The following is a 10,603-nucleotide window of genomic DNA, read 5'->3' on the forward strand; positions in this document are numbered from 1 at the left end:
ATAAAACTTATAACATACATCTGTCCCTGCATCCAATGCTCTTAACTTTCAAAATCATATAATATTTGTGTTTATAAGAAAATAAGATTTCATTAGATATTTAGATTCAAATTGTTTCTATTACAATGCTGTAATTGATTGTTGTTACTAATTACTTATTAGATAGTTTAATATATTTAGTTAAATTATATAATATAATAAGAGTCATTATTTAATTATTATTTTATATGAAAATATTGATACTAGTCACCTTATATTATATCAGTTGAGTGATATTTGTTAAATCAATTATGCGATGTTTATAAAAAAAATAGTTATTCAATTAGGAAAATATTTTCATAAAATATATATTAAAAATAGATTAAATATTATCACATATATTTTTATATAAATACATAATAATTAATTTAATAGTTAATTTTTTATACATATAATATATTTTTTTACTACTAAATCAATTATTGAAAATGCTATGTGAATAGTAAACACTAAAACCTTACTTTACTACTAAATCAATTATTTTATATATGGTATATCAAGACATGTATTGTTATATTTATTTTTAAAATATATTTTATACATATAATATATTTTTTATGCGTGATCTTCTCATTATTAAAAGAAGAGTGTTAGAAGACTACAGGTTTTGTGATTTATAGCCATTAATTAGTTATTATTAATAATTTTAATAATGTAAAATTATATCTAATGATATAGGATTATTCACTTTTTTTTACTGGTTAAGTGCTTGTTTAGATATCATTAAGTTGATAAAAAAATATTTTTTTATTGAAAAAATATTTTTTTTCAACGTATTTAGTAAATTTCTAATAGTAAAAGTAAAAGTACTAGAAAAAAATATCTTTTTTGAGAAGTTACAATTTTATTTTTTTTTAAAGATCTTTTTTCTTAAAAAAAATATTTTTTCACATAATAAATAAACAAAAAAGTACTTTTATATGGTTATACCAAAACATAATTGATAAATTAAAAGATCTTTTTGCATGAGATATCCAAACATAAAATTACTTTTACTTTTCTATAAGATCTTTTGAAAAAAGATAATTTAAAATTTTTTTTTAAAAAACTCACCAAAACAAGCTCTAAATATTGACCAAATTTTAATAAAAGTGCTGGTGCCTAAACTTTCTCTCATTGAAAATGCATGCTATGTGAATAGCAAATACTAAAACCTTACCTTACTATTAAATCAATTATTTTATATATTTTATATAAAGACATGTATTGTTATATTTATTTTTAAAATATATTTTATATAATAAAAATATTATTTATACATTAAAATTAGCTATTAAAATAGTCATTAATGTATTTATATATAAATATATATGTGGTTTAATTTATTTTTAATATGTATTTATATTTTAACATGTATTTTATATTGGTAACTAATTTTAACGGCTAATTTTAGTGTATACGTAGTATAGTTGTTTATATAAATAGGTGATTGATTATCAAGTTATGCTACGTGTACACCAAAATCAGCCACTAAAATTAGCCATTAGTATAAAATACATACTAAATTATAAATACACATTGAAATAAATTAAACTACACATATATTTATACACAAATATATTAGTGGCTGATTTTATTAGCTGATTTTGATCTACAAATAACATTTTTGTGAAGGATGATTGTTATTACTTAGTAGATATAGTTGAGGAACAAAGCACAGATATGTGGCTTTACCTCTACTCCTCCTCTATTACTAGAACTGCGATTGCTTGTTCAACGCTCCACAACACGCAACATAGATTATTACATCATATCTTATTAACTATTCAAAAATTAAAAACACGAATTTGAGTTAATGATTCTCACGTTCCACCCCACTATATGATTTTGTTGCAACACTTTTCTTCAACTCAACTCAAGCTCAAGAGTCTTCCTTGTGGTTTGTGTTTGTAAATTTGAAATAAGCAAAAGTCCTTCTCCTGATCATGGCTTTCTTAAATGGCAAAAATCTTTTCTTCTTGTTTTTTATATTCCAAGTAAAGGCCTCTTTCATTGCCAGCCATGACCAAGTTCTACTACTCTCCCCACATTCCCATTTTCAATCTTGCTTCTTCACTAAGGACAACAACAACAACAACTACTTCAACAAATTAAACAAACATAAACCAACAACCTTTTCTTCTTCCCATTCATTGCTCAACCCTCAAGCCTTCCTCTCTCTTCCTCACCATGAACATTGGTTCCCCCACTAACGTGCGCCACGTTGCGCATGTCACCTTTGATCGCTTCAATGGATTCTTGGGTTTGCCTGTTGAGTTCGAACCTGAAGTCCCCAGAAGGCCTCCCAGTGCTAGGTACTTTTATCCAGTTTACAATACATTGATGATTCAACATTTGGATTATTGGAGTGGCATTACCCTTGAATAAATATATATTGAAATAAATAAACAACCATGTTAGCCGTGTACAGAAAATTAGCTATCGAATCAGTCATCTGTATAGAATATATTGATTCAATAAGACATGTATTTTTCCCAGTTTACAATACTGTCCTTTTGATTCTTTTGGTACATTTGACAGAGTTGATGATTAAACATTCTTGATGATTTATTGTTTGAACTTTGAGGTGGCAGTGCAACGGTTTTTGGAGTTTCAACAGATTCCATGCAGTTATCGTATGACTCAAGAGGAAACAGTGTGCCAACAATTCTGCTGCTGATGCAAAGCCGCTTGTATTCTCAAGGAGGCTTGCAGGTTCATCACCTTTAATTTATTTCTCTCATTTCAAACCAGTTACTACCATTGAATGGAACTTTTCCCGAAAACAAAATAAATAAATGTAGTCATAAGTCAAAACAATGTTTCTATGATTCAGGCTGAGGGGATTTTCAGAATAAATGCAGACAATAGTCAAGAGGAATATGTTAGGGATCAACTCAATTTGGGTGTGGTCCCAGAAACTGTTGATGTTCATTCCTTGGCTGCATTAATTAAGGTACAAAGACAAACATAATAATTTTGCTCTGCTTTCTTTGTTTATGACTTTGTGATTTAGTTTCCAGATAGGGAACCTGTTAGATTTTGAGACAGTGATGTTCATATATGATAATTTTGATTGATATTGTTGTAATTTGCAAGGCATGGTTTAGAGAACTTCCAACTGGGATTCTGGATTCATTATCTCAAGATCAAGTGCTGAAATGCCAGACTGAAGATGACTGTGTTGAACTAGTGAGGCATCTGCCTCACACTGAAGCTTCACTCTTGGATTGGGCCATCAATCTCATGGCTGATGTTGCTGAGTATGAACATCTCAATAAGATGAATGCACGCAACATTGCTATGGTTTTTGCTCCCAACATGACTCAGGTTGTTAACCTTTCTAATGTCTTAATTGCATTTGAAACCTTTCCACTATTAACTAACATGAACTGATTGGCAAAATACTGAATTTTGTTCTGGGCTAAGTATTTTTTGCATTACATCTTTGATATACCTCATGCTTATTCATATAATCCTAAAGTGTTTGGTGTTTTCTTTCTTGCAGATGGCAGACCCTATCACTGCATTGATGTATGCAGTTCAAGTGATGAACTTCTTGAAGACACTGATATTAAGGACACAGCGGGAGCGAAGGGATTCCGTGGTAGAACCGTCTCCTAGATCGTATTTAGAACCTTCTAGATCATGTTTGGAGCTTCCTGATGAGAATTTCGACCATACCCCTTTGGAGTCTAGCCAGCAAGATACTGCTGCACAAAATGAAGAAGAGGTTCAGAAAAACTCTGCTTCTGAGGAAATTTTCTTAGAATGTTGCCCTGAATCCCCCAAGAACAAGTTAGAAGCTAAAAATTTGGAATGCTTTTCTGAGAATCAAGTTTCCAATGAGAATTTGTACTGTGATTATCCACCAAAAGGAAACATGAAGAGTAACAAGAGTGGCCAATCAAGTAGTTCAAATGCTAGGAAAGGGTCTAAAAAATCCAAAGGCCAGCTAGCTGTGATCCATGAAAATGTTGAGAAAAAGGGAACTAGGAATTTGAACAGCTCAGATTCAAGATCTGAGCAGATTAAACCCTGGAGGTGAAAGAAGCATAATAGTGTGTGTAAATTTGATTATTTTGACATTGGAATTGTATGTTTATGTCTGTGAAGTTATTGCAAAATTGCTAGGTGTAGTTTGTGAAGTTGTCCCTTTATGTTTTTTCATTGTTTCCTAGTTTGATTAATTTATCTGAGCTCATGCATAACACTATGATCATCACACTAATATTGTAATCAAATCTCATTTTCCTGTGTGTTCTATTTACCTCTGTTCATAATCACCCCCTAAACCACATCGATTCATCTGTCAATGTTGTACTAACTAGGTTCCATGCCAATGTGTGGCTGCTAAAATAGGTTTATCATAACAGTTTAATTGTTATTTACTGATAATGTATTGGTATTTAATTGTGTATATAAGACTCTTAAGTTAGAGAGTAATTGAGTCAAACAATTCTACTGATATAAAAATATCTGAGTTTTTTTTATATCCTAATATTGTATTCAAAAGAAATCCTTATCATAAACTTTAGTTGCAAATACATGGTAATATGATATGCTACGAGTTTCATTTTAAGTAGAGGCATTTTTTCTTCAGTTGGCCCATACTATAGTGGAAGTAAGATTTATCTCAAACTTTTGATGATGAAAATGACATGAGTCCATGATTGTGATTTGTGAGGAGATAGGTCCACAAAGAAAGTTTATACAAATGTGGTGGTGTTTCATGAAGGTGGGAAATATCACGAGAAAAGAAAACCACACAATGAATGAAAAGGAAAAATGTCGCATTGCAGAATGCTTCTATATATTTCCTTGTATGTGCATTATGATGATAAGGTTGCTAAGTATGAGAGCCAACCACTGCACTTTCCTAGAAGGTAGCATAGATAGCATTAGCAGGCATGTATAAAAGTTTTGAAACCGAATATTCCAAGTGCTCTTTCCACCAGCAATGATAATAGTAAATGAAAAAATCACATGCATGAGTGATGCATGAATGTTCTTTGCCCTTCCCCTAATCCCAAAAGCAGCATGTGATTGTTATTGTAGAGTTTAACTACTATCAGTCTAGCACATACAGCAGCAGGGTGATTCCAAATTTAACCTCAATCAGAAATTATTAAGAAATTCTAATGATGAGGTCACATTTGGGATACCATAATACTAGAAGTGAGCCGAGTTAAACTAAAATAGTTTAAACTCAAGTTCGGTCACAAAAAATTTACGAAATAGTTTAAATAACATGAACTAATCTATAATTCTATATAAATTATAAAAAAACTATTAATTTTATATATTGTTTATTTATAAATATGTATAATTTATATTTTAGTAATGTTAAGAAGAGAAACAAAAAAGTCACAACTTATCTTATTTAGAATTCATTAATAAATGTTAAATAAAATAAATTATGATTGTATTTGGCTAATATTTTTTTGTTACCAAACATTTTTGTTTATGTTTCCTATCAAAATCATATACAAAAAGGATACCACTTTAATAAAGACACTAAAAATGTCTTTTTTAAAGATGTTTATATGTGTCATGTCATGTTATTATTGGACATCTTTATTAAACTAGTTAATAATTTATTTTTGTAATAAACCAGAACAAAATCGGTTTATTATAACAACAATAATAAACCTAATTGTCTGCGTTATAATTATTAGACCCGTTTTGATCGGATCGAATTACACAATCTAAATCGAATATCTTTAAATTTTTTGATAAAAAAACAAATATATCTCTAACTTTTTGTTTTATAGACATTTGAATCCCTAAAAATTTGAAAATACAATTAGATCCCTAAAAAAATTGGATTTCTTGTTATTGTTATAAAAAAAATCGGTTTTATTCTAATTTGTTAAGAAATTCAAAAATAACTGGTTCATTAATATGTCCAATAATAATGTGGCATGTAAGCGTCTTTACAAAAAGATGTTTTACGCGTTTTTATGGAAATATCCCGCCCATATAAAAATGACTATTATTATTTGAGTTAATTTACGAGCTAATGAGTTGAAGTTATTTAAATTTAAATTTGACACATTTAATATATAAACTTAAATCTAAGCTCAAATTTGACTCACTAACTTACAAACTTAATTTATCAAGCACTTCACAAATTGAGTTTGAATTATCTCATGAGTTGACTTCACTCATTTTCAATTTTAGGTACTAATAAAAATTTTTAGTGGTAAATTTTATAAACATTTAATAATATCTTATACTTGAGAGCTAAGAAGTGAACCAACCACCAATTAGTACTTGAGATATTAATTAACCAAAAACGTAGCTTACAAGGGATAGATATAGATAGATTCATATTTTATTCTTATGAACAAAGATAATTCCATATGAACTAAGATTTGGTGTAGCCTCATCATCATCATCAGCATCCTATCCAAAAAATTCATGGTTCAACTTTAGCCAATTTGCAAATATGATATAGTATGGTAATTAATAAGTGCTGAATCACCACCACCAGTCACATGAAAACAGTGCACACAAGCATGCCACGTTGCCTTCCAACATCCAATGGTGTAAAGCCACTTGTGAACATAAAAAGTGGTTAATTTAATTAATGTGCATATGATTTCGAAGATTGGAGTTGAAGCTGTATATATGTGTACAAGTAACTAGTCTTGCCGTTCACATCATTGTACTCTGGACGGCACCAAGAAAGGTTCATAACCTTGTTCATTTACACCCTCACAATTAAACCAAGCAAGAAAGTTTGTGGTCCTAATTAATAAAGGGAATAGCTAGTGTGAATCCTATCGCCATCAGCATGCACTACTACCTCTCTTTAAGTCATAGCTTTTTAAAGATTAAGAGTACAAGATTAAAGATTATAATTGCATCTTGCAATTTGTGTATCACATACAACACTACTACTCATGACTTGGTCCTTCAAACAAGATATTACCATGAATGTGTGGAATAAAGGTAACTTTTAATTTGGATGAGGGTATTCATATAACTTTTAAATTCTAAATTCAAAAACTGATTAAATTCTGATGAGTTATTTACTTCATATATATACCAATCACTATTATTCGGTTTAACCTGCCCCACTTGAATACTCGCATAAACTTAAGAATTTGATTCAGCATACAAGTGTATACACATAGCACAAGTAGTAAAGTAAGATAATTCTCATGATGAGACTAATTACTAGGAACGTTTTGTGGCTACCAAATAGTGACCAAGCTGCATAGCATAACCACCCATTAAATTCCAAGCCAATATAATAGAAGGGTAGCAAAAAAATCAGAACTTGCTACCTATATAATAGCAGCTTCAGCTTTGATTTTTTGTTGGGCATTATCATGCTATTTCCATGCATCTTTTCTCCTTTTTTATATCTCACTCAACCACCTAAACAAAAGTTGAGTCACCCTTAGCTTCATTCCCTCTACTATACTCTATCTTATTTTGTGGTATTCAGAAACCAATTAAGCATAAAACTAGTGTGTGATTATAGGCATTAGGCCATGGCAGCTTGTGGGAGCCTTCAGCATATATTTGAGAATAAGCTGTTACCAGAAAATCCAACACTGATTGAATCCCTTTCATGGAACCAAATCAAACCAGTAGTAGTGAATCCCTTAGAGCATCAACAGCACTCTTTCACTGAGATATTTGGTGAACTCCATTTCAAGGAGACTACTCTAATATCATCGTCATCAAATTACACAAAGCTAAACCAGAATAACAGTGAAGATTTTGGTGAATCAAGGAACAACAAAAGCAGGAGGCACAAGAGCAGTGACAGCTTTTCATCTTGGAGTTCTGAAAGCCATGCAGCAGCACAAGTTTCAGAAGAATATAATGATTGCTATGGTGGTGGCGGTGGGGAACATTGGAGGAGGTCATCAAGGATGAGTAGTGGTGGAGGGAACTCTTACCCTCCTCCAATTTCAAGCATAGGGAGGAGTGGGAAGCCTGGGGTTTTGTTCAGATCATTCAGGAGTAATGGCAGGTTTGTCTTGGAAGAGATACGGGTACCATCACAGGAGTTCTTACATGCTTCTAGAGAGGATGGAAGATTGAAGCTCCATTTTATTCATCCTGATGATGATGATGATGATGAGTTTCTAGAAGAAGAAGAAGAAGAAGATGATGTTGATGAAGAACAAGAAGAAGAAGAGGAGTAGTGAGCAGAAACAAGGGAAATTAAAAGAAAATGATGGTTGTGTAAGTGTGAATAATGATCATCATAATGCATGTAAATGAAGAAGAACATATATGAATGCATATGCTTGTTAATTATATAATAGTAGCTAGTATCTTTAGTTTCTTATTCATGGGAAATGGGAAAAAGAATTATCCTTTTTATGCAAGTTTTGGTACCCTGCAATATGAGATCATGTATAATTTTCTGGTTTATTTTGTAGTAAAAAGTTAATTAAAGAACTGCCTCTGACATACATATGTACCAAAAGAGGACCTCAAGTGTAAACTTTAATGATTGGCTTAAATCTAATTAAGTCTCTAACTATATTCCTTCAATCTTGCCATTCATTCTGACCATTTCAGAATTTTTAATGCTTCTAGAAGGAAATAAGTATGCATAACATTTGAAATAATGTTATGCTTACAATATTTCTTCAATTTTGTCCTATCAGTCCCATTTCCAAGATCCTTTCATTGTGAACAAAGTCAGATATGATACATTGATACATAACTTCCTCTACCCAAATTCACGTCATACATGATATATATAGTTGCTTTAATTTATAAATAAATTTAGCTAAAAAGGGAAAACTAACTACTTTTACCGATGAAGAAGGTAGACTGGCATGTTCCATTAATTAATTGTCGTATAATGAGATAATATTTAATTTGGTCCTTAAATTTACGTGCGAATTTCAATTTAGTCCCTGATATTTCAATTGCTTCTGTTTAGTCTCCAAACTTTATGAACATAACTTAAGTTAGTCCTTGAAACAATTTTTAACATACAAAAATTAACAGAACACTGTCATGAACAACCGGATGTCACACTAAACTTTGTAAAATGATGTGATTTTAGTTTTGGCATTCAAATAACCCAAAAACAACATCGTAAATGGTGTTTATTAAAATTTTACCTAACAAAATAAGTAATACGATGCCGTTTTTGAGCTATTTAAATGGCAAAAACCAAATCATTTTTCAAGTTTTAACGTGACATCTGATGGTCTATAACAGTGCTCCATTAACGTTTTTATATTAAAAATCTTCTCAGGACTAATATGAGGCACGTTTATAAATTTTAAGGACTAAATAGAGGCAATTGAAACCTCAGAGATTAAATTGATACTCGCATGTAAGTTCAGGGACCAAATTAAATATTATCTCATAATAAATTAATATAATTTTAGGGTAAATAATATAAACAAACTAAATGATTTTCATATTACACCAATAATATCCTAAAATAAAATAGTTTATATGCATGTTTTGAATGTTTTTATATTAATTAAATTTGATAGATTCGATTTATTACTGGTACAATATACACATGCTAAATTGAATCCAATTGATTCGATTTACTATTAAAAAGTATAAATTAAATTTAATTGATTCGATTTATATAGAAACATTCAAGACATGTATGTAAATTATTTTATTTTAAGACATTGATATAATATTAAAGATTATTTAATTTATTTATGTTATTTAATCTAGTTATTTTTTCTTATAGAAAAACTAAACTAGAACGAAAGTAGATATCGAACAGATAATTTAGAATCCAGAAGACGAGAACCCGAAACGGCAATTGCAATACGAATATACGATTGTGAAAGGGATAACAGTATAACACATGCAAACAAATATATTTTAGGAAAAAAGAAATAAAAGAAAAAAGAATAGCAAGTTGGGAGCATGTAATATATATGTGATGTATATTTCATAGAGCACCTTTTACAAGAATAATATCATCATATTTGGCGTTAATAGTTAATACCACATCGTTGCAGCACAAAATTTAAGGAACCCACTTATGACATCGCATACCTTTTCTTTATGGATAAAAAGTAGGAGGAATATATATCAGAAAGGAATAATTTACTTATAAAATTAATAATAGAATAATATTAGGGACTTAATTTTTTTAACTAATATTAATTTATTTTTTAAAATTATTTTATTTATTTTAAATTTTAGTTTTTAAATTATAAAATTTTAATTCTAAATTTTAAATTATATTTTTAAAATAAAATTAATTACTGATGATTAACAAAAAATTACTTCTCCTAGTTTTTCTTAATAACAATAGATTTATTCACTCATTTTATATTATCTCTACTAAACAAATTAATAACTCATCGTATCAGTATTATTAGGAGAAAAACTTTTAAATGCCTTGGTAATTACTTCAAAAAATAATAACAAGGTCTTTAATAAAAAATATTATTTTTAGTTTATAATTTTTTTTTGTGAGATTGATTAATTTTTTATTAATAATTTTTTTATATTAATAAAATAATATCTACATGACATATTAAATTATTAATTTATTCGTTAAGAACGAATTAGAATTAACAAATTTTTATTTGTTAGGAATTTTATTGTCTTTTAGGAGTAA

General features: G+C 29.4%; 2 protein-coding genes across 3 annotated transcripts; both read left to right on the plus strand.

Moving 5' to 3' along the window:
* The first annotated feature begins 1,873 nt into the window (after positions 1 to 1,873).
* Positions 1,874 to 4,282, plus strand: LOC127744261 (rho GTPase-activating protein 1-like). 2 transcript variants are annotated; one of them, XM_052256541.1, is made up of 5 exons: positions 1,874 to 2,333; positions 2,613 to 2,733; positions 2,855 to 2,974; positions 3,118 to 3,348; positions 3,527 to 4,282. In XM_052256541.1, exons 1-5 carry the CDS (start codon positions 2,209 to 2,211, stop codon positions 4,064 to 4,066), a joined length of 1,137 nt encoding a protein of 378 aa, XP_052112501.1. In that variant the 5' UTR covers positions 1,874 to 2,208; the 3' UTR covers positions 4,067 to 4,282. The 2 variants fall into 2 exon arrangements, with proteins under 2 accessions (XP_052112501.1, XP_052112502.1); XM_052256542.1 differs by having other exon boundaries at positions 2,203 to 2,333; positions 2,560 to 2,733.
* A 3,241-nt stretch (positions 4,283 to 7,523) lies between these two features.
* Positions 7,524 to 8,445, plus strand: LOC127744228 (uncharacterized). Its single transcript, XM_052256507.1, has one exon. It carries the CDS (start codon positions 7,524 to 7,526, stop codon positions 8,184 to 8,186), a length of 663 nt encoding a protein of 220 aa, XP_052112467.1. The 3' UTR covers positions 8,187 to 8,445.
* Positions 8,446 to 10,603: the final 2,158 nt, after the last annotated feature.

The sequence above is a fragment of the Arachis duranensis genome, unplaced genomic scaffold (assembly GCF_000817695.3).
Source record: "Arachis duranensis cultivar V14167 unplaced genomic scaffold, aradu.V14167.gnm2.J7QH unplaced_Scaffold_232527, whole genome shotgun sequence".
Taxonomy (NCBI): domain Eukaryota; kingdom Viridiplantae; phylum Streptophyta; class Magnoliopsida; order Fabales; family Fabaceae; genus Arachis; species Arachis duranensis.